Source organism: Carassius auratus, chromosome 7, assembly GCF_003368295.1.
Source record: "Carassius auratus strain Wakin chromosome 7, ASM336829v1, whole genome shotgun sequence".
NCBI classification, from domain to species: domain Eukaryota; kingdom Metazoa; phylum Chordata; class Actinopteri; order Cypriniformes; family Cyprinidae; genus Carassius; species Carassius auratus.
The window spans coordinates 10,819,144-10,842,776 of record NC_039249.1 but is presented as its reverse complement, the minus strand read 5'-3'; the positions used below and the strand labels follow the sequence as shown (position 1 = coordinate 10,842,776).

Below are 23,633 nucleotides of genomic sequence, written 5' to 3'. Positions count from 1 at the left end.
CATATAGATTAGGTGTTTAAAGAAGCGGTTTTCAGGAGCATCTAATTGCTACAGATTTAAAATAGAGGACTGTATTCACGCTAATGGCTAAATGCTTTTGGAAATGATTAGTAGTTGATCAATTTTTTTTTTTTTTTTTTTTTGATAGCCAATATACATATATCAAGCTTTTTAAGTTAAGAATGTCTACATAAAACCCTAAGCGTAATAACGGCTACAATTACATTTACATTTAATTTCCATTGAACGAAATAGGAAACAAATAAAATAAGTTTTATTAAAAAAATCTATAAAATAAACTGATTTATACTTTAGATAGCAACTTCTTGACTCTTTAATCCTATTATGATCATCATGCACAGAGTTGATGTGTTTTATACAGGAAACTATTTTGCACCTAACAACTGGATTTGCTGAAGTTTGCAAGGTTTTTGTAATTAAATATTAAATGGGTATTCAAAGGCTGTTTAAATTATGCAAATGTGTATTTTCTGAATGCCGACGGTATATTGAAATAGTATTATTGTGTTCGCTTTCTTTCTTTTATTAGACAGAAATTAGAGCTCCCCCCACATCTGCAATTAGGCAATGGGCTTCTCAGTGATTCTGACACTTGTAGGCCAAAAGGAAAAACACAATGGCTAATGCCGATAATTACAAAATGACAGATATCTACTGATGTCTGCTATTGGCCTTTGTGATATATATTGGCTTGCCACCAGAAATGAAGTAGAGGTTTGGTGTGAAATTTGAAGGAATCGTTCATTACAATTATTTTCTCATTATCATGTAATTTCAAACCCTTGAATGATGTTGTTATAGTAAGTTATAAATGATGAATAGCATGGTGTCAAGCTCAAAGTTTAAGCCAAAAAGGCCCCATAGTAACAGGTTTGATATCATCATCTTTTGTTATGAGACACTCGATGTTGATGCAATTGGCTTTCCATCTACGCTGTAGCCACTGTATTTGATTTAAAAGCTTCACCAGAGGGAAATACTTTTTCTAATAATTACGGGTGCATCTCAATAAATTAGAATGTCGTGGAAAAGTTCATTTATTTCAGTAATTAAAATCAAATTGTGAAACGTGTGTATTTAATTCAATGCATACAGATTGAAGTAGTTTAAGTCTTTGGTTCTTTTCATTGTGATGATTTTGGCTCACATTTAACAAAAACCCTCCAATTCACTATCTCAATAAATTAGAATACATCATAAGACCAATACAAAATGTTTCAGTGAATTGTTGGTCTTCTGCAAAGTATGTTCATTTACTGTACATGTACTCAATACTTGGTAGCAGCTCCTTTTGCTTTAATTACTGCCTCAATTCAGCGTGACATGGAGGTGATCAGTTTGTGGCACTGCTGAGGTGGTCTGGAAGATTCTCTCTGGGGTTCAGGTCTGGTGAGTTTGCTGGCCAGTCAAGCACATCAACACCATGGTCAATTAATCAACTTTTGGTGCTTTTGTCAGAGTGGGCAGGTGCCAAATCCTGCTGGAGAATGAAATCAGCATCTTCAAAAATCTGGTCAGCAGAAGGAAGCGCTCCAAGATTTCTTGGTAAATGGCTGCAGTGACTTTGGTTTACAAAAAAACACAATGGACCAACACCAGCAGATTACATTGACCCCAAATCATCACAGATTGTGGAAACTTACACTGGACTTCAAGCATCTTGGGCTATGAGCTTCTCCAACCTTTCTCCAGACTCTAGGACCTTGGTTTCCAAATGAAATACAAAACTTGTTCTCATCTGAAAAGAGGACTTTGGACCACTGGGCAACAGTCCAGTTCTTCTTCTCCTTAGCCCAGGTAAGATGCCTCTGACGTTGTCTGTGGTTCAGGAGTGGAGTTAACAAGAGGAATACGACAACTGTAGCTGAATCCCTTGACACGTCTGTATGCCTTGTCCCCAGCCTCAGTCCATTCCTTGTGAAGAACACTTTAATTATTGAATCCATTTTGCTTGACAATCCTCATAAGGCTGTGGTTCTCTCGGTTGGTTGTGCATGTCTTTCTTCCACACTTTTTCCTTCCACTCAACTTTCTGTTAACATGCTTGGATACAGCACTCTGTGAACAGCCAGCTTCTTTGTCAATGAATGTTTGTGGCTTACCCTCCTTGTGAAGGGTGTCAATGATTGTCTTCTGGACAACTGTCAGATCATAAATCTTCCCCATGATTGTGAAGCCTACTGAACCAAACTGAGAGACCATTCTGAAGGTTCAGGAAACCTTTTCAGGTGTTTTGAGTTGATTTGCTGATCGGCATGTCACTATATTATAATTTGTTGTGAATTGGTGGGTTTTTGTTAAATGTGAGTCAAAATCATCACGATTAAAAGAACCAAAGACTTAAACTATTTCAGTCTGTGTGCATTTAATTTATTTAAAAAACGCTTTTCATACGAGTTGAATTATGACATTCTAATTTGTTGAGATGCACCTGTACATACAGTGTCTGTTCCTTACATAAAGCTATTATACGAGTTCAGTAGACTTGGAATAAAGTGCATGAGTTAGATTACTTTTATGGTGCATTTTGATACTTGACAGCCCAGGGTCACTTAAAACTAGTGTTACTTTAATATCGATTCAACTAAAAAAATGTTTTTACGGTTGACTACAGTAATGACAAGAATATTTCTTTTTCACAGAAAAATAAGATCATACAGGTTTTGAGCAGCATAAGGGTGAGTAAATAATAAATAATGACACATAAATAACTATTTCTTTAAGTAGTTTCTTTGTCTTGGATGGTAACAGGCTTCAAAATGCCACCCTGCATCTTTCCTCTTACTCAGAGAGAAACATGGAAATCGCATACATGCAGAGCCATTGCTCTCTCATTTCCTTTCTGTTACTCTGTCTCTCTTTCCCTCTCTTTCCTCCTGCTGCTTTCTTCTCTCTCTCTCTCTCCGTGTAGCTCAAAGGGCCGTCTCTTCAGTGCCTGCTGCAGCTTAGGCGGCAAGTGGCTGTGAATGCAAATTAGATTCAAAAACAGACACACACACACACACACACACACACACACACTCATACACGCTTGTACCTCTCCTGGTGCTTCGGAGAAGGATGAATGTGGAAGTAGAAACTGTGGGAGAGGCAAAGAAGGAAAGAGCACTTGGGGCGAAAGATGGAATAAGGTGAAAATAAAAAGGATAGGAAGTTTGAGAGTATGTCAAGAGTGAACCGGTCTGACCTTATATCAGTTTTTACTGTGTGAGGGGAAAAAAAGATCTGGTACACGTCCCATAGGCCGGTCCAGATCTATGCTGATTCTGTGAGGAAATCTGCAGATTTCTGTGGAATGAAGGTATTGAAACTGTTACCGGGGACGTAGCTGGAGGAGAGCGGGAAGGGAAGGAAAGGGAAGATGTTGGCGTGGTGGAACATCGTCAGTGACATGTTCTATTTTGATCCATGTGATTAGCGGCTGCTTTTGTATGTTTTAACAGGATTACAGCAACGTCAACGAGAAAAGGAGAAAAACAATAGTCATTTAAAATGAGCTAGATTACATTAAATCAGCCAGATTAGCCTGCATCTGTCATGTGTGCACTCATACACACAATCTCTCACATTCACACACAGACACACACACACGTTAAAGTCATTAATAGGCCTCATAAGTCACTATGGAGTGGCGCAAACCATTACTGCAAAGTTTTGATTGTTTTTGCTCTTCAAGACACTATATGATTACAACCTTACTTTTCTAATTATTATATTAGAATCTCATATTAATTATGAAAAGATATATTAATAATTGGTTCATTGAGATTTGTTCGTAAATGTAATATTTTGTACTGTATTTTTAGCTGCATATTTGTGTCAAACAGTACTTACCAAAAACATAAATATCTATCTATATGTACCTTATATTTTAATACTGTAATGCAAGCATTGTGCCATATGTCACCACATTAAGGTAAAAGCTGGTGTGTGTTAGTCCTGACAGGTGTTTTCTTCAGATTTGACTTAAATCAGGGATGTCCAGTCTTGCTCCTGGAGGGCCTTCAAAATTAAACACACCTGAAACAGTTAATCAAAGCTTTCAGGATTAAAAGACACTTCCAGGCAGGAGTTAACAGATAAAGATAACGATAAAGATACAGTTCTAAAAATCGTTCTCAATATTAAACAATAGCAGAGTCCACACTACAACTAAAATGATAAAGGCATAGAGAAACAGTATCGTTGGAATCATTTTTAGAGCGATTTTTTTTCCAGCTGATGAACAATACAAACATTGACATCCAATCAAAATCGACCCTGCTATAACGAGCTCGAGGATTTAAAGCGGCGGATGCACATGCGCTCAGAATTAACAGACGATATAGTTTACTGGTGTGAACGCTAATATCATTATCTTTATAGTTATATTTATAGTTATCATGCTTGGTGTGAACGGGCCTTAAAGGCAGCTCTGAAGGCGAAAGGGGGGTCAAACACAGTATTAGTATGGTGTTCCTAATAATCCTTTAGGTGAGTGTATATAAAATTTCATTTAAATACAATGATGGCAAAGCTGAATGTTATACCAGTCTTCAGTGTCACATGGTCCTTCAAAAAAACATCTACATTTCTTATAATTATCTATGCTAAAAACAGTTAATATTTTGTTGAATATTTTTTTCTGGAAAATCATAATATGATTTTAAGGACTGTTTATTGAATAAGGTTTTTGCCTTCACCTAAGATCAATTTAATGCATCCTTGCTGAATGAACATTTATATATATAAAAAAATATATATATATATATATATATATATATATATATATATATATATATATATATATATATATATATATATATATATTAGGGTCGGGACTTTAACGCGTTAATTGAGATTAATTAATTACACAAAAAATAACGCGTTAACTAAGATTAACTAAAATTGCACTGGTCTGCTAGACTTGGTTGAACAAAAATAAACAATATTTTGTTGCTTAAGCTTATGTATTCAGTCATTATTCAATGGTATACTATAAATCCATGTGAAAAAAAATTACTTCTCACAGTTCTCAGGTCAAATATTTATATGCGTTTAAAATCGATTAATTTCGATTAATTAATTACAAAGCCTCTAATTAATTAGATTAATTTTTTTAATCGAGTCCCGGCCCTAATATACATATATATATATGTACATTCTCTGAATAAATAATACAGATATCTTATGCAGTTTTGCTTTTCCAATATACGTATCATCGATTTTGTTTTAAGGACGCTTTGATAAACAGTATTTAGTCAAAAGATATTAATTGGGATTTTTTAAATCTCTCCAGTAGTGGACCGTTTAAGGCCATTTTTTCTCAGAATATGATATTACAGCAGTGATTATAATGAGCTCTTGGCTCATGTCAGCTGTGTGCAGGATTTGAAGTCTAATGTCAGTCTTATGACAGCTCTTTATGAGTGAGCAGGCAGATAAATCACAGGGCATCGTGTTTCTCTGGAGACCCAGCTTTAATTCCATGCGGCGAGGGTTACCGGGGAAACAGTTTTAACCTTCATGCTGTCTGCATCTCCACCACACCTAAATGTCATCCCATCCAGCTCTGCTGTTCAAATATTCCTCTTTCACACATTCACTCCATCCCACCTTATCTCTGTGTCTCTCTTTCTCTCTGTCTACACCAAACACTCCTTCTTCCACTTTTATTCAGCCTCCTATTGTTCTCTATTTAACATTTGTGCTCTCTTTCCCTCTCCAAATCTACCATATTACCTTTTTTTATTATGTGGTTCCATGGCAATACTGTGGCTTTTTTATCTAATATAACAGGGTTATATAAAATCAGTTGCAGCAGTGGTTCTCAACCATTTTTCCAACACAATATTTAGGTATTTCTACTGTTTATTTATTGATATATGAAATTATTTAACATGATTAATTTGATGTTTCTGTAAGTTCTAATCCAGAACTTCATGTTCTTTAATCATTATCGGGAAGAAATAACAAATATTTAATAACAATTATTTTTCAATTTGGTAGTTTAACCCTTTAAATCCTGAGGGCATTTCTGCATCACTGAATTTTTAGTTTTTTTTCTGTGCAACATACACAAAAATAATGACTCATAACTCGAAGACTGAAGCAAGGAGAGTCAAAAGTTTGGTATCGTTTGATGAAAAACTTTCTGTACTTTCAGGAGAAAGAAATATTTAATTTGGACATTCAGCTGCTGAGAAATACCTGATAAAATGTCAGACAAAATGTACGTGTTCAAGAGAATTTTTTCACATCTGTCTTATTTGACATTCACTCTAAAAAATAAAGGTGCTTCACGATGCCATAGAAGAACCTTTCTGACTAAATGGTTCTATCAAGAACCTTTAACATCTGAAGAGTATAAAATGGAAAGAAAGAGATGGTTCTTTAAAGAACCTTTGCCTGAACAGTCAAAAATGGTTCTTCTATTGCATCACTGTGAAGAACTTGAAGCACCTTTATTTTTAAGAGTGTTCAATATCCCTGGACAGTAAATATTTTTTGATGATGTTCCCCAACATGTTAGCTGTATTTTTTCACATTTTGTGGTGATAGCATAAAGTATCCAAAAGTAAAAAAAAAAAAAAACCTGTTTTAAAAACTGTTGTTTTCTGGGTGCCATACACAAAAATATTGACTCATAACTCCAGAACCGTAGCAAGGAGAGTCAAAAGGTAGGTATCGTTTGATAGAAGAAAAAAAAATTGCTTTGCATTTTAATATTCTCTTTTTGAGAAAAATAATTTGACGTTCAATATCTCATGAAAAAGTTAAGGCAGTAGAACATTTATTTTTTTATGTTCCCCAAAATATGTGCTGTATGTGAATGAGCTTTCTTTCAGACCTATACAGTTTTGAAATTGTTGTTTTGAATTTGAAGTAATGGCTCACTCAAGTTTAGTCAAAGCAAATTATACTTGTTTTATTCTTCTTCAAGAGACCTTTCAAATGACATACAGTATGACACATGACTATCTGAGCTGTGTGATGTTTCTGAACTTCTAAGATTTAAAACGATACCTAATTATATATATATAAAAAAAAAAGTTATATAAAAGATCAAATACACAGAAATATTCTCGGTTTTACATTCTGCTTGCCAAGTGTTCAGTGGACCTCTCCCACTGATTTCTTAAATTCAAGGGTTTAGGAATCATTTACACACGCAAGAAGCAATGGATTGTTTTGATTTTGGACTCCCTTCGATCGTGATGATCTGCTGTAAATAATAATATGCCATTTTCCACGATGTTTCATGTTTCATGAACTGACAAGCGTAAAAGCCATGAGAAAGGTACACCATGACGGTGACGAATATCTTTAGACCTAAATGACAGATCATGATATGATTGGACTCATTTTAATGAAAATAATGACATTTTCCATGATCTATACTTGACGTTTCATGAAGTTATAAATGAAAACGTAGCCTATATATTTTTTTATTAAATGGTTTAATGTGTGTGATAACATAATAAGGAGTATCTTCAGATCTAATTAACAAATTATGATAAGTTTGGGCTCCTTTTAATCAGAATCATTTTCAATGATCTATGCATGTTTCCTGAAGTTGCAAATAAAAGTACAAGTGAAAGTACGGTTGATTATTCTGCTGCGCCTCAAGCACACTCGTCTGGTTTCATGTGTTACAGCTATATGAACCAAATCTTTCGATCTGAACGATGGATTAAAACGGAGAATTGTCCTGAAAATAATTCTGTTTTTTGGAGATCTATCATGTAGTTATGAGCTAAAATGGCACAGGCCTGCAACCTCTGATTTTTTTGCTAAGCTACATGTCCTAATTCTGTTTTATGTGTTATAGCTCTATGAGTGATATCTTTAGATCTGAAAGATGGATTATGGTGAGTTTGGGCGTTTTTATCTTTTTTCTGCAAATAATGACATGCCATTTTCTATGATATATGCATGTTTTATGAAGTTACCAGGGAAAATGCTACATGACAGCTACCTTTGATTTTTTTTGCTAAGCTACATGTAGCCTGTGCAGTTTTATGTGTTTTATAAATTCTTGAGGAATATTTTTAGAAATTAATGATGGATTATAGTTACTCATGATGGTTCTTTTAAATCAAGACAATCTGCTCTTAAAATTGGTGTCTATTTTCCCATAATCTGAGCTTGTTTTATGAAGTTACAAGCAAAATGGTGCCTTCAATATCTTACTTTCATATGGGTCTTGGGGTGACTTCTTGTACAAAAACCAGCTCCAGTTTATTTAAAGCCCCAAACAATTATGATTGTATTATTCTACTCAATGAGAGATGTCCCGCCGGGTTTAAAGGGTTAATGAGACCCCCTGATTGAGAACCACTGCTTTGGAGTTCAGTGTAAATATCAGGACATATGAACATGACAATCATTCAGGACCTTGGGTATATAAAGACACTTTTCCCCCTACGCTGTGTCCAAAAACTTAGGCAGCTGACTTGTTGCCTTGCTGCCTTATCAGGCAGTGACTTTGCAGGCAGAGTTTGCGAACAAAGATACATCCCAAAACTGATTTCAGAAAGGCTTCTGAGAGAACATAATGATCTACTACAAAATAAGAGAGCTTTTTATTACAATACTAATTTTTTGCATTTTTAAGCTAACTTTCACAGCATCGAATGCACAGAACAGTGATATATTATAGGCAGAAGGATACATCGATACTGTCCTCAAAAATCAATCACATGAAGGTGTCTCAGTAGATGGGATGTCACACAGTCTTATGATTGGACGTGCCTTGTTGCTTCTTACCTCCATATGTTGCCTGCGGAGGTGTCATTTTTCAGCTTTTGGGCACAGCCAGAGTTTTAGTTCCGATCGTGTTCCAACACACCTGGATGTAATTTTCACATAAAACCAAAGACCTTGATTAGTTTATTCAGGTGCTTTTAATTAGATTTGGAGCTAAACTCTACAAAAGACAAATCTCTTAGGAGTCATTCTTGTCTACATCTGCTCTGGCAGTCCAACAGTCTGTGCTGAAACATTACTGTCAATCAAACTGTTGTGGGAGGGGCCTGTCTGTGTGATGTCACAAAGACAGGCATCTGAGATGAGCTCGATTTGAGAAAGGGGCAAATATATATATATGTATTTAAATCTACTGTCTGATACTATTACTGTACCATTTTTGTGTCTCTGTTTTAATCAATCTCTTTTCTATTCTATATCTATCAGAGTTTATTATAGTTACATGAAACTAAATTCATAAATAAATAAACAATTGTTTTTTTATTTGAAATGACAAAGATTAACTGAAAAAAAAAATAGAAACTCTTCTTTTTTTCTTTTTTTCTTTTATCTAAACCCTAAGTAAATAGGAATAACAATTATATACACATATGTGACCCTGGACCACAAAACTAGTCATAAGGGTCCATTTTTATTTATTTATTCAGATTTAAACATCTTTTAATAAACTCATCATAAATAAGCTTTTCATTGAAGTATGGTTTGCTAGTTTATGCAATATTTGGCTGAAATATTAATGAAATATGAAATAAACTATTTGAAAATCTGGAATCTGAGGGTGCAAAAACATAATAGTAAATAAATAAATATTGAGAAAATCACCTTTAAAGTTGTCCAATTCATATTACTAATAAAACAATTAATTTTGATATATTTATAGTAGGAAATGTACAACATATCGTCATAGAATACCCTAATGATTTTTTGGCATAAAAGAAAAATCAATCATTTTGACCAATACATTGTATTTTTGTCTGTTGCTACAAATATACCCCAGCGACTTAAGACTGCTTTTGTGCTCCAGGGTCACATATAAAAACTAATACAAACAACAAAATATACAACTAAATTACTAAAACTTTAATAAAAATAAAGAAATGGACAATAAAAAATATAATTCAAAATATTAATAAAAATGTAATTGTATCTCAGTGATACCAATATGTGCTACATATTTCCTCTCTCTATCAAGGATCTTCCTCGCCACTTTAACAAAGCAAAAGAAAAACCTCAACTCATTATAGACCCATGCTGGACTGTGACAATACTCTGTTTAATAGAAATGCCTCTAATGCTAAATCTAATTCTCATTTACATCTCCCCATGTCGTATAATAGAAGCGCTCTTCACACCAGGTCGGCCAGGCATCTTTAATGCTGTTAAATAGAGCTCAATTATATCCAGTCTATCAAAGTCACTTGGGTGCTCTCTTTCTATCTCCGCTCTAATTTCTACCCATTTCCACTCAGGAGAAGCTGAGAGGCATGAAAACATCAGGTGGAAGCCATCTGGCTATCTCATTCCTCTTTCAAGCTGATTTTCTGAATCACATTTCTGTAAAGAGGGTGAGCCACAGGTAGCAGATTGAACTCATATCCCCCCGTTTGGGATATCAGAGGAGAGGGTAGATTCCTGCTGGAACGATCCGGTCCACAGACACCTGTGGTCGGCCTGATTACGAGCCCTGACATCTAACACTGAGGGAGTGTGTAATTCGACTGGCATCTGCTGATGAGGCTTGCTGTGTGTGTGTGTGTGTGTGTGAACAGCTCATCCATGCAAAACAGCGACCTTGTGTAACTCCTGCGTAGCGTTCATATACTTTCGGTCATGTATACTCACGTACACCACTTAGACACACATTTATTCATGTGTATGCATGCTAGGCATGATTTTACATATTTATACCATCCACACACATACAAAAGGATAAACAAATTGCCTTGCAAAAACCTTCATGCCTTAAACATCTAAACAAAAACAGATAAAGGATTAACCACATTCACACTTGCACACATACATGCATGTGTGAAAAAAAGCAGAAGAGCGTCATGTGCGCTGTCAAGGCCAGAGGGCACAGCAAGGTCAGCACCAGAAACTGGGGCTGAAATAATAGACTGTGTGAGCACCAAAGAGAATAGAGAGAAGGTAGGCTTTGGAAAACGAGGTTATGAGGAGAGAAATGATGAGGAGAGATGATCAGAAAATAAAATTGGATGGGAGGCGTGCAGCAAAGGAGAAAGAAAATGAATATGAGAGAGGCAAGGGATGGTCAAATTGATTGGAGGAGGATGAATTTGGTGAGCAATATCTCCAGCATCTCACCATCCAGGTAAAAACCAGAGAGTGTAAAATAGAAATGAGCCTCTTGGATTGGATGGAATTGATTTTGGAAGGTTAAAGGGCCATCCTGAGACAGTAAGTCTCCGGGGGCAGTCGTGGATAGAGAGTCTGACTTGTAGCCCCGAAGGTCACGGGTTCGAGTCTCAGGTCTTGGGGGGATTGTCTCTTCCACCCTCAGCACCACAACTGAGGTGAAACCCTTGACCAAGGCACTGAACCCCAACCGCTCCCTGGACGCCGCAGCATCGGCTGCCCACTGCTCTGGGTGTTTGTGTGTGTGTTCACGGTGTGTGTGCACATGGATGGGTTAAATGCAGAGCTCAAATTCCAAGTATGGGACACCATACTTGGCCACACATCACGTACTTTCCTTTACAGAGAGAAATTATAATAATGAAGAAATTAGGAAAATGGCTTCAAACATTTTTGATGCATATATCTAGCAACGATGCATTAAATTTTAAAAGTGAATATTTTATTTTTTTTATTTTTATGTTCTTTAGAACCTCCTATTCATTAAAATATCCTTTTTCAGCATTGATAACAATAATAAAATCATAGAAATAAAATAATTTCTGAAGGATCATATGACACTGAAGACTGGATTATTGGCAGCTGAAAGTACAGCTTTGTCATTAATGCATCAAATTAATAAATAATCAACTGAATTAAAATAAAAAACTGAATCACTTTTTCTTTATCATATACAGTATATAGGGCATGAGCTTGTATTACTTAAGTGGAAAAAGCCACCCTTTACTCTGTACAAAGACTAAATGCATATACATATCTTTTTCACCCCCTCATTTTTAATGCTCACATACAATAAATCAGCCCAAACTTTATTGAATCTCATTAAATGTGGCTTCCACATCCTGTCATTTCGCTTTCCACCCGAGACACCATTAGGTGCCCTCCTATCACCGCAGAAAAGGGGAAACAGTAGTGGACTCGGTGGCAGATGGCACATCCTGTTTGGCTGGACTTCCTCTCTAGTGTGTTTGACTGACATGATATTTCTCTCGGTCAACGAATACACACATTGTCCCCCCTTTTACTCTCCATCTCTACCAGAGCGGGTTGATCTGAGCTGTCTTTCTCTCACACACATATGCACTCTTTTCTTTTTCCTCTTTAATATCGAGAAAGGACAGCCATGTCCAGTAGAGAGACCTCTTCATTATATTTCTATATCTATCCCTCTCTTTTCTGTCTCTTTCTTTGACGGGCACTTTTCAGGTCAACTCACACAGAAAGAAGTCTAAAAGTGGTCTAAAAATATCTTTATAATGCATCCGCTGACAAAAATGATTTGTTTCATGAAGTTACACTCCTTTTTACAGTCCCTTTCCACTTCTGTCTGCACCAGTGACGTCTAGAAAACCAGATTTTCTATTTTGATTGAAGTTTTATTAAATTGATCAAAAGTGACAGTAAGGATGTTTCGAATGTTACAAACGATTTCTATTCAAATAAATGCTGTTCTTTTTACTTTTCATCAAAGAAAAAAAAAAAACGTATCCCAGTTTTCACAAAAATATGACCTTGTTTTGAACATTGATAATAATAAGAATTATTTCACTCACAAAATTGAAGTCACACCCATCTATCGGCACTTGTTTAGTTTAGATTGCAAATTTAGAAACCTGAGACCACTAGTGAAAATATGTTTAGCGTAAACCAACAATAAAATGTATTTGAACGAAAACAAGTCTTTGAATCCCAGATTTTCATTGTGGTCTCAGTCTTTCGAATCAAGTCTTTCAAAGGTTAAATGAAATGAGTATATTTCTGATCACAGATGTTTCAGAACACTTCCAGGGTTTGTGAATAATTGGTGGTTTATTTGGACGTTTTATTTTGTGCTGTGTTTGTATAGAAAGGCTAAACTCCTCAGTTTGCACTCAGAGACACGGTGTGTGTGTGTGTGTGTGTTTGAGCACAGCACCCTCTGTTCCCGTCTCCCTAGAGGGTGTTTGAGCCGTGTTTGTGTGAGAACATGAACACGTGCCTGGTGTGTTATGCCCTCCTTCCCTCAGGTCCTCTTCTCTACAACCTCTCACATTTTCAAAGCGAGGCGGATGATAGCTTGACCGGAGCACGAGGAGCGACGGAGGAGGGAGGGAGGGAGGGAGGGGGGACCGGGGTGGGAATGGGAATGGGAATTCTTGTTTTTCATACCTCAGAGGTTAATTCCTGATTCCTCCACATTGATTTTTCCTTCATCCCTGGAGTCCAAACAAGCCGTCGGAACGGTATCAAGTAAAGCTGGTGTTAGAGGAACAGCAAAACAATGGCGAGAGGGAATATTCACAGAAACGTCTTTGATCTTGTAGCTGATTTGTGTCTTGTTATTCTGTGTTTATGATGCTTTTTGTTGGTTGCCTTTGCTTTTGTTTTTTGTCACCTTTTGAACAGAATGAGAACAATGACCTCTTGCTGTTTTCTTGTTTTTTGCTCTTTCTTGTTTTCTTTTTTGATTTTTCTCTTGCCACAGTAATCTTTTTTTGAATTTTCTCTTTTCTCTTTTTCCCTCCTTTTTGTCTTAACCCTAGGTCCACTCACAAAAAAACACGATGAATCGACACTGAACCGGCCACGAGATGAAGGTATTTTTGTTGCATGTTTTTTCTTTTTTCTTGTCTTTTTTTTTTTTTTTTTTAAGTCTCTTTTTGGAAAATTAAAAAGCAACAGTCTTTCTTTGATAGTGTATACTTTTGGTAGAACATATGAACCTCGTGTGCATATATATATATATATGTCTGTGTATGTCTGTGTGCAATGAGCTGAAAAGTTCTCGTTTGACTTTGGAAGGAGATGTGCAACTTCTGAAAGTTGAAGATGAAGGCGGAAAAAACACTGTATCTTCATTAAATGAGAGAAGAACAGTGGTTTTGAAATGTAATAATCCAATAGTGCTGTCTGAAGCACAATTTTACAGCAGTTGCTTTATGATGTTTTTCAAGACTCAGAGCGATTATTAGGCTTTAAACTTATCTCCAACTCTCACAAAGACAAAGAGGTGTTTTCACCGTGCTTTGTCAGTGTGAATAGTTCTCCGGATGTGGTAGTAAAGACCAGCCAATAAATCTAAGAAACAAAATGATACCGTGGGGAGAAAAACCAGAAAAGCACAGATACACACACACATGGATCAGCACATGTTGTCACCTTCTATCTTAGATATTGCTATAAATGTTCATTTTTTGAACTCCTTTCTTGAGAGCAATGTGTGTTTTTTTTTAGCCCTGGTGTTTACGAAGGAGTTTTTTTTCTTCATCTTCTTCTTCTTCTTCTTCCCTCTTGATATTGCTGGGGGTTTTTTACCTATAGTTCTTTGGAAATGGGAAAAATTGGGATTGGAAAAGCTAAAAAAATAAAAAAAGAGAAGCTTTTCCTAATGCAATTCGACACTCATTGGTTTTATTGTGTTGATAAACTGCTGGTTGGGTCCTTGAAAGCTTGTGTCCTCTAGAACTGAATCATTAACCCACTCAATATTCAAGGAAGAATATTTTGCCAGATCGGGTCTGTGAACATGAGGACAAAATGAGGATCTCTTCAGTCGCAAACACATGTTTTATGCTATGTGGAATTAAAATGTTGAGATTTGGGGTTTTGTTGGTTGAGGTTTGTCCTGTAATCAACATTGGCCTTCATTTAGCTCCGATAGGTAAATGTATGTGAGTGTTTGTCAGGTGTTTATGGGAAATGCTATTCGTGAACATGGCAGCGTTAAGCTGCTGAAAACAGGATCGATTTTTTGCTGAGGGAGAAAGAGTGACGTCTGAGCGCGAGTTTATGCATGTGTCTGGGTGAGTGAGTGCGTGACTAGTGTAGTGTTGAGACAAAGGTGTGTGTCCACCTGAGCCCAGCTCATTATTCAGACTGTGTGTCACATCATTATCAACATGAACAAACACTCACACACACTTGAAATTTACAGCTTCGTGCTCGCTTTCTCCCCCGTCTCTGTGTCACGCAGACTTTATAAACTGTTCAGCAAGACAGCCTCGAGCATGTCCTCTTACTCATCCCCAGTCTATCAGCACCTCAGTCTAGATCAGGTGGATTGAAAGTGAATACTTTAGGACCCTGAATCTGTGGACTCCTCACCCCTGTCCACAACAGATACAAGCCATCTGTTTAGGGGTTATGTTGTTCATGGCTCACCTCACTCAGGGACTTTCCTTTTCATATATATGAGACTTATGCAACAGAGCAGAAAGAATGTTAGTATTTTTTATCATTCTAATTTATGCCATATATATATATATATATATATATATATATATATATATATATATATATATATATATATATATATATATATATATATATATATAATCAAACTCCACAGTTATGTTCCAAAATCTTTGGCAAAACAAAACACTATTTTAAAATTTTAAGCAAAGCATGTGAGAATTTAATTTAATTTAAATATCTGAATGGTTCCAAACTTTTGAATTGTAGTGTACAATTTTACAATAACAATTGACATTGTCTTTGGTTTTGCCCATTGAAGAGCCATATTGTTTGACCACTAACTGGTCATTGTTAAATAAAAATTTGGCATAATTTAAAAGTTTACTGCTAAATTTCAATAAATCTTTATCGTTTTGTAGAAACTGGTTCTGCTCTTCATTGGTTACTGAACACGTCTTTCACGGATGGTTACCCTGATTTACAAAACACATTAGCACACACTAAACTACTGCAGCAACAGCAATCAGCGGCTGATTGGTTGAGGGAATTAACGCTCTTCAACCAGACTGCGACAGCACAACTTTGTGTAGTTCAGCCGAACAAAGCGAGATTGGGGTTGTGGGTTTGACAGCTGTTGTATGTTAAAGGGGTCACATGATGTTGCTAAAAATTAAATTATTTGGTGTAATGAAATGTGTTTTTGAGGTTTAAGGTTCAAAACACATTATTTTCCACATACTGTACATTATTGTTTCTCCTCTAAGCCCCGCCTTTTTGAAAAGTATAGATTTTTACAAAGCTCATCGTTCTGAAAAGCTAGGTTCGCTCTGATTGGCCAGCTATCCAGTGCGTTATGATTTGCCGAATACCTCAAGTGTGTGACTAAAATTTTACGCCAGATCAGATTATGCCACCAACACTGCATTTATCTGACTGTAAGGGTAGGTTAAGGGTTGGGGTAAGTGTACATGTTAATAAAGGTGCAAGTCTAAAGTTTAAAATCCCGTAAGCCAATCACATAACATTTGGTTATGACGTGTGTTATGTGCTGGCTCAAACTTCCGCTGTAAACACAGTTGTGCTGTGAAAACAAACCATACCGAAATACCGGAGTGAACATGGCTGTGAATGACTTTTGCGGATTATGTGAAGTAAATCTATGCATCCACTATACAATCAGTGCATCTAAACTAATATTTGACAGTAGAGATGAACAGGAAAATATTTGCAGCCAACTGTCAAAGTTAGGATTAGTTCTGTTAAACACAGCTCATTTCACGTTCATTTCGAGTGTGTCGGAAATGCTGCGACTTAATTGCAAGATTACAGCATGACATGGCAATATTCAAGGACTGGAAAAGAAAGGAGACACTGACCTGTCAGAAGGTTGCCAGTTCAAGCTCAACCGATAAACGAGACTGAGATACACCTTCTTAAACTCCAAGGACCATAAAAAAGCAGAGGAAGGCCATGGACTTGCCATCACAGAGCAGTGTCACCAAGGTGGGTTAAACACTACAATGCTAGGCTGGACATATGTCCAGTACTTTTATTCTCCACAACAGAGCGAATAGCATCCTGTGTCTCCATGTCCGCTGTCATTTTTCGATTTCCCTAACCTAAACTAAAATCTTAAATTCGGAGCTTAGTGTCTACATCATGGCTCTCAGCTCTCTGTTGGTTGATTGGATGGCTGGTGCGGAGCCGGAGAAAATGTGGGAGCTGGTTTGCTATTTCAGACTTAGTACACAAGCGAACTGAAATTGAGCAGAAGTACGAAGTCTGACGTAGTAAAATCTGACAGGGTAGCACAAATCGTCAGAACACTGGCGCGACGAGACAAAACAAATTAAACCCATCACAAACGAGACATTTGTAGCATCCAGTATTGCGTATCACACCACGTAAACATAAAACCATGTCTGCATTTGTGACCGGAGACATGACAAACAACAAGTGCTCCTCTACACTGCTCAAAACTCACGTTTGAATCATTAGTGGAAAATCCTTTTTTTTTTTTTTTTACTTTATTTATTTGAACCTTAAAAAAGAGAAATGCATTACACCAGGTTGTAGCGCTTATGCTAATTTCAACCTGTAGTCCCTGAGCAGGCTGATGACAAATAGATACACATGTTAATAATACATTTACCCCACAAAAGCATTAAAATTACCACAGCCTTCATTCATCCCTCAGCATTCATTTACAAATACACTCTCACATACACATCAATTACAACATTATGTGAACATGTTTGTTTTAGAAGAAGCCATTTTTTGGCCCGATGTGAAAAAATATGAAACATGTGAAAAGATTCTTACAGACTGTTAGTCTGAACAGCCGGCAGATCAAGAAACAGTCCTCCATAAAATGCACTGCAAACATCTGAATATTTGGGTTGAACTGTACCACTGATTTCTAGTTGTGTCCTTTTTAGGAAGACCAAACAAAGTAGTTTTCTTTTACAACCAAACACACAGCATCTCCACGACATGGCAGCTGGGGCGGCAGCAACTATAAAGTTACGCCTTCTTTCTTTGCGTGAACATTTGGGCGGTGTTATGCAAAACTTCCCACACAGTGACATAGACATGTGGGGGCGTGTTTAAACGAGCCGTTTTAGCAGGGAGTGGAAAAATATATGTCTTTGGGTTTGAGACTTTAATCTTTGCAACTTTAGGGATTTTATCAATGCACGGACAGCTTGTAACACTCCAAAGAGAAAGGAAAACTTTTAATCGCATTATATGACCCCTTTCACTTCTTGCTGCAATTTGCCCACCATTTTCTTGTCAGTATTACAGAATTAATATTCAAGTCAGTTCATTGTCACTCAGAGTCTCATATAAATCAGTCACTATTTTATACAATATGAGAAATGATGCACATGCTCAAAAGTTGATTGTTTACAGAAAAATAATAATAATAATTGTTTGAGATGCATAGAGTGACAATTTAGTTTAATTTTATATTATTTAATATTTAGAATTAGCTTTTGTTTTTGTTTAGAGTTTTCATTTTAGTTTGTGTGCTTTATTTTATAGTTTATTTTATATTTTACTTTAATAATTATATTTAAAGTTTAATTGATATATTCTAAGTTTAATAATTGTATTTAATTTCAACCTTATTTACATTGGGGAAAGCCATTTTTAATTTGTTTTCAGTTAGCTCTGGTGGGAAGTCGCTGTGCTGTATATTGAAGCAAAACAGCAATCCTTCAGATAAAGATAAATTGACAGCAAATGCAAATCTTTACAAGCAGGATGATCCCACGGCATATAGATGTGCTTGTTTATTTACTTGAGCTAAAAGGCACATCTGCCAGAGTTTGCTTCCAGATTCAGGCCTAATTGATAATATTCTCAATATTTTTTGATATTTGACATCTAAGCCTCATACTGCATACCCAATACTGTAGTAAAATGTTTATGCAGCATTATATAAGAAGTAGCATAGTTTAAGCTTACCTGTGAAAACTAAGTTTGCTCTTGTTGACACCTGGTGATGAGATGTTCTGTAACCTCTGCAGTGTTCGAGACTGCACATACATTCATCATTAAAACTGTAGTGCCACAGAACTGCCGACACACTCCTGCAAGCAATAGATTTGCTGTCGACCTGCAGGCGCACACACAGTTCCCGTTGGGTTTGATTGTGTGTCACAGACTGCGGTGTGTGTGTGTGTGTGTGTGCGTGCACTCATGCTGTGTCTGATGAAGGTGCTGAGCTGGAATCACCTAGAGAGCGATCCGTCATGTTCTCTTGCACTTTGCCAATTCCTCACTCTTTCTCACTCTCTCAGTTTTTCTAAACAAATTTTCTGATCCCTGTTCAAGGACAAATTGTGGTCCTGCAAGGCCCTGGGACACCAGCCTATTTGTATTTTGTAGCCCCGTTTTTTGTAATTTTGAGATCAGTAAATAGACATTATATCCCAACTGAACGTTGAAATTGTGAGATATAAAACCACAAATGCAATAAATTCTTGTGCACAGCCAAATGAAAAAGAAACATTTTAGAAAATTTAAGATGGGAATCTGTGGTATTTCAGCACCATTTATATACTGTTGTCAACTTTATTATTATTTTGAATAAATTTATATATATATATATATATATATATATATATATATGTATATATTAAAATGTTTTAGTAAATTCGTTATGTGCTTTTGGCTTTTCTATTTAAATGTAAGTAATTTTAGTACTTCAACTTATCTTATTTCTAATTTTCATTCTGAATTCATTTTTTTTCTTATTAAGGCAAAATAATAATAATTGCATTATCATCATTTGTGAATAAAAAAATAAAAAAATGTTGGTATTAACAAAATTTTTATACCTACAATCCTGTACTTATTTTCTCATCTCTACAGTACAGTCCTACTGTATTTCTCCTTTCCTGCATCTCTGTCTGTCTTTCAGTGTGTGTGTGTGTGTGTGTGTGTGTGTGTGTGTGTGATGTATTTGCCCTGTAGGCGTTGATGTGTGCTGACGTCTAACTATTCGCGTGTTCTCTTTCATTAGCATTAGGGCCCTACCTCCATGATCCCTCATCCACAGAGCTCCGAACCTTACAGCACCCCCTAGGGGCAAACAACACCGCCCACACATTACATACACATTACACCGCTAAACAACATCTTCTGCTTGTTCATTTAGCAAGTTAGAGGATGTAAAAAAATAAATACATTAAAAAAACACCTATCAAGAGTGAACAAAAGTGGAAAAATGGCCCGGCAGGAACATTAAAGGTAGAAATAATAGAATAAAAGCAGATATTCACTTACCTATACAACCATTAGAGTAGAGAGTAGAGAAATAAAAACATGTCCTACTTCTGTCAGATCTCTGTTTAAGAGAGCAGGTTAGACGAGCTGGCAGGGAAAGACAGAGAGAGAGCAAGTGTTGATCAAATCACAGTCACATTGTAATAGAATAATGTTAGAGTTTCACCAGTCACCAGACAGAAACAGCGGTGTACTCACAACAACTCCAACATTTAAATGTATTGATTAGTAATAAATATGCTGGGGCACAACCAATCAGCATCGCACATTTCATCAGGCTTTCTTTTATTATTCTCAATAGACACCTTATAAAATGCTTTATCTCTTTCTGAAGGACACACATCTTGATTTTTATAGTCCATAAATGAAATTGGGAATAATATATAGTAGAGTAAAAGTTTGGACACACCTGCTGATTCATAATAATTCATACACTTTTTGTACTTTTAGAATTGTATACTTTTTTATATTTTTAAATTTTTTTAAAAATTGCAACATTTACAATAACAGTCATCGAAACTATAAAATAACACAAATGTATAGTTTGACCATATATGCTGTTTATATTTCTTGTAATTGGGATGAAGTATCAAGGAGGATCAATAGTGAAGTTGGGGTCCCAAGGGTTGTTTATTTAGAGCAGACGTGCAAAATGTGCAAATAAATAGATTTACGAGCTTAAAACAAAGATTGTAATAAAAACAGTCTAAAACTAGAATTGCAAGTAATAAAAACAATACCAACTCCCCTCTACGACAGTGAGACATGGTACACAGCACTACATCCATTCACTACTAGTGGTGGCCATCTTAAATACAAATTTTTTCCCAATCTCCCCAAATTGGAACATACCATTTTTATATAATAAATACAATTAATAATGCAATTAAAAAGAATAACGGATAAACCAAAACGTTTTCATACACTAGTGAAGCTAAGCGTTTTTCTCAGTTTCTCAGCTTCCTATTGCCACGCCTGCTTAGCTAGACGAAGAAATACAAACAAGCAACCAGCATTAACAGTGAAAACGGTGATGGGAGACCATTTCAAAGTCTGTCCATCACAGAGTATTTTAACATATCATTTTTGATTGTGTTGTGAATTAAAAACCCAAAACTGTCAACCAGACCCAAAAACACTGGCTGGGTAACAAAAAAATGAGCGCCACACAAGGTTTAAGGTCTCTCATAAAGTATGAAAAACAATGTATTCTGTATGACACTGTATGAACCTTTGAATTCTGTCAGAGATCACTTTTACACTACTTAAGATATCATCTGCTATAACATTTGAAATAAAAGTCACTCAAACTATAAGATAACTGTGTACCTACCTGCTAATTTATTTTGGGGCAAATTTGTACCCAAAGGTGAGCTAAACATGACAAAATCTCCACATTTTGTATAAAATGTGTAATAAAAACATTCATGTGTGTGTGTGTGTGTGTGTGTGTGTGTGTGTGTGTGTGTGCGTTTGTGTGTGTGTGTGTGTGTGTGTGTGTGTGTGTGTGTGTGTGTGTGTGTGTGTGTGTGTGTGTGTTCGCGTGTGTGTGTGTTCGCGTGTGTGTTTGCACGTGAGCACTTCAATGGACCTTAAATTAAAGCTGGAAATTTTAAAAGTGTGATTAATATCTGTCACTGTTTCCATTAAAAAAAGCAGTGTTCGGGAAATGTCTTTAAATGACTGGTCTTTTCACTTAATAAAGCTAATTTGCCCAAAAGCACATGCAGATAAGTTTTCTCTGAAACTTTCTTCTCATTTCTCAATACAGAAGTAAATTCACGTGGGCTCCAATCACGGGCTTGAACAGGATGCTGTGGTTTTTCTGGTTCACCAGTCAGCATGCTTCTCTCTTGTCAACAGGCCAGACAGCGGTACTCTTCACAGTGCTTCTCTGTAATCTAAATGAGAGGAGGATGGAGATAGGTTTAATGAACCTCATCCAGTCAAGCGGCCCGTCCATTTAGATTCCCCCAAAAGTCACTGCCAATTAAATGGGGCTTGCTGGATGAGCGGAAGTTTATGGGGAAAGGGGAGACAGGGACTTAACGAGGTTAAATTAGGACACCCTCTCCACACACACACACACACCTTCCCACAACGACTGCCAGGAGAGTCCAGTCTATTATTGTTGGTCTTGCCATTATCCTGAAATAAACAAGAGGGAGCATACAAGGGAGAAAGAGAGGAGAGAAAGTGAGGGGAAAGGAGCAGAAGAAGAATGAGGGTAAAAAATAATGAGCAAGAAAGAATTGAAAAACGAGGCCTTTATACATGTTTTTTTTTTTTTTTTGTGATAGTTCATGTGTGCTCGATTTGGTGGGGGGGGGTTAATGTGCATGGTTGTTATTCATGGTTGAACAACTTCTGCACAGCTAGATCTCAGTAATTGATCCTCTTTAAATAAAAACAAATCAAGTCAGCTCAATTTAAGCATGCTATTTTGGAAGCCCAATAAGAAGTCAAGGAGAGAACGAAAGATGAGTGCAGAGTGATTTAAAATGGATAGTTCACAACTAGTTTTCGTTATATGACAATTTTATGAAGAATCTTTATGCATAAGTTCATAGGAGCCACATGAACCACAACTGTCAATCACCAAAATCAAGCTCTAAAAATGAGCATAAAACACAATAAATGTAACATAATGTGGCCCATATGATTTACATGCTATATTTCCAAGTCTTCTGAATAATCCAGCACTTCACTCAAAATAACTGTCTATTAGTGTTCAAAGATTCAGAGATCTGATTCTCAAATGAACAGCTCAGATGGTAAGATTATCAGTGAATAACTTACATTTCAGGACGATTCCTCACAAAGATACGATATGATTATTCTGGAATTATCATATACACTCGTTTTATAGGGATTTGTTCTTTTTTGGAGCTTGATAGGTGTGAAGCTTGACTGAAAACGGAATGTGTTAAGAAGAGTGTGGAAATTATCCTTATGTTCCACAGAAAAACAAGAGTTTGAAAAAAAATATAAAAGCATTTGAGTGAGTTATTAAATAATTTTAAGTGGTGTATCTTTTTAAAATGTAGAAAAGAAGGGGGAGGTGAATACTGAAAAATAAAAATGTGGTGAAGACAAAAGTGCAAACAAGTGTACAGAAAGAAGTGATGGAGTTCACAAGTCCAATAGTAAGAGATCAAAAATAAGATGAATAGTCCTCTTGTTTCTGTGGCTGTATGAGGAGGCCATGGGGAAGAAGAGAAAGAGAGGTCTTTGTTTTCAGAGAAAAACCCTTCTCTCTCTTCTTCACTAGATTAGACCCCCTCCCTCTTTCTTCAGTATCAAGAATGTTATTGGGGATTCTTCTGTCTTGAACTCAGAGGAACTGAGATCACACACAAACAGTGCTGCTGTACTTAAATGAGCGTAAGTGAATAGTTCACCCCAAAATTGAAATTCCATCATTTTCTGGAGCTTGACATTCATTAGTCAATGTCTAGTTTAGTTGTATAGAAAAGAGCAGCTTGTATGAGTGGCATGAGCACCAAGAATTAATCCTAGAT

General features: G+C 36.3%; 1 protein-coding gene across 2 annotated transcripts in view; it reads left to right on the top strand.

The window, feature by feature from the left end:
• The window catches only part of LOC113105858 (neuroligin-2-like), a 145,024-nt gene that overhangs the window by 63,114 nt on the left and 58,277 nt on the right, over positions 1-23,633 (top strand). Inside the window, exon 3 of one of the 2 annotated variants that reach the window (XM_026267208.1) lies at positions 13,668-13,721. The exons of the other annotated variant lie outside the window; for it this stretch is intronic. Within the exon in view, the coding sequence (XP_026122993.1) occupies positions 13,668-13,721 (54 nt within the window). The remainder of the gene's footprint in view (positions 1-13,667; positions 13,722-23,633) is intronic. 2 annotated transcript variants of the gene reach the window in all.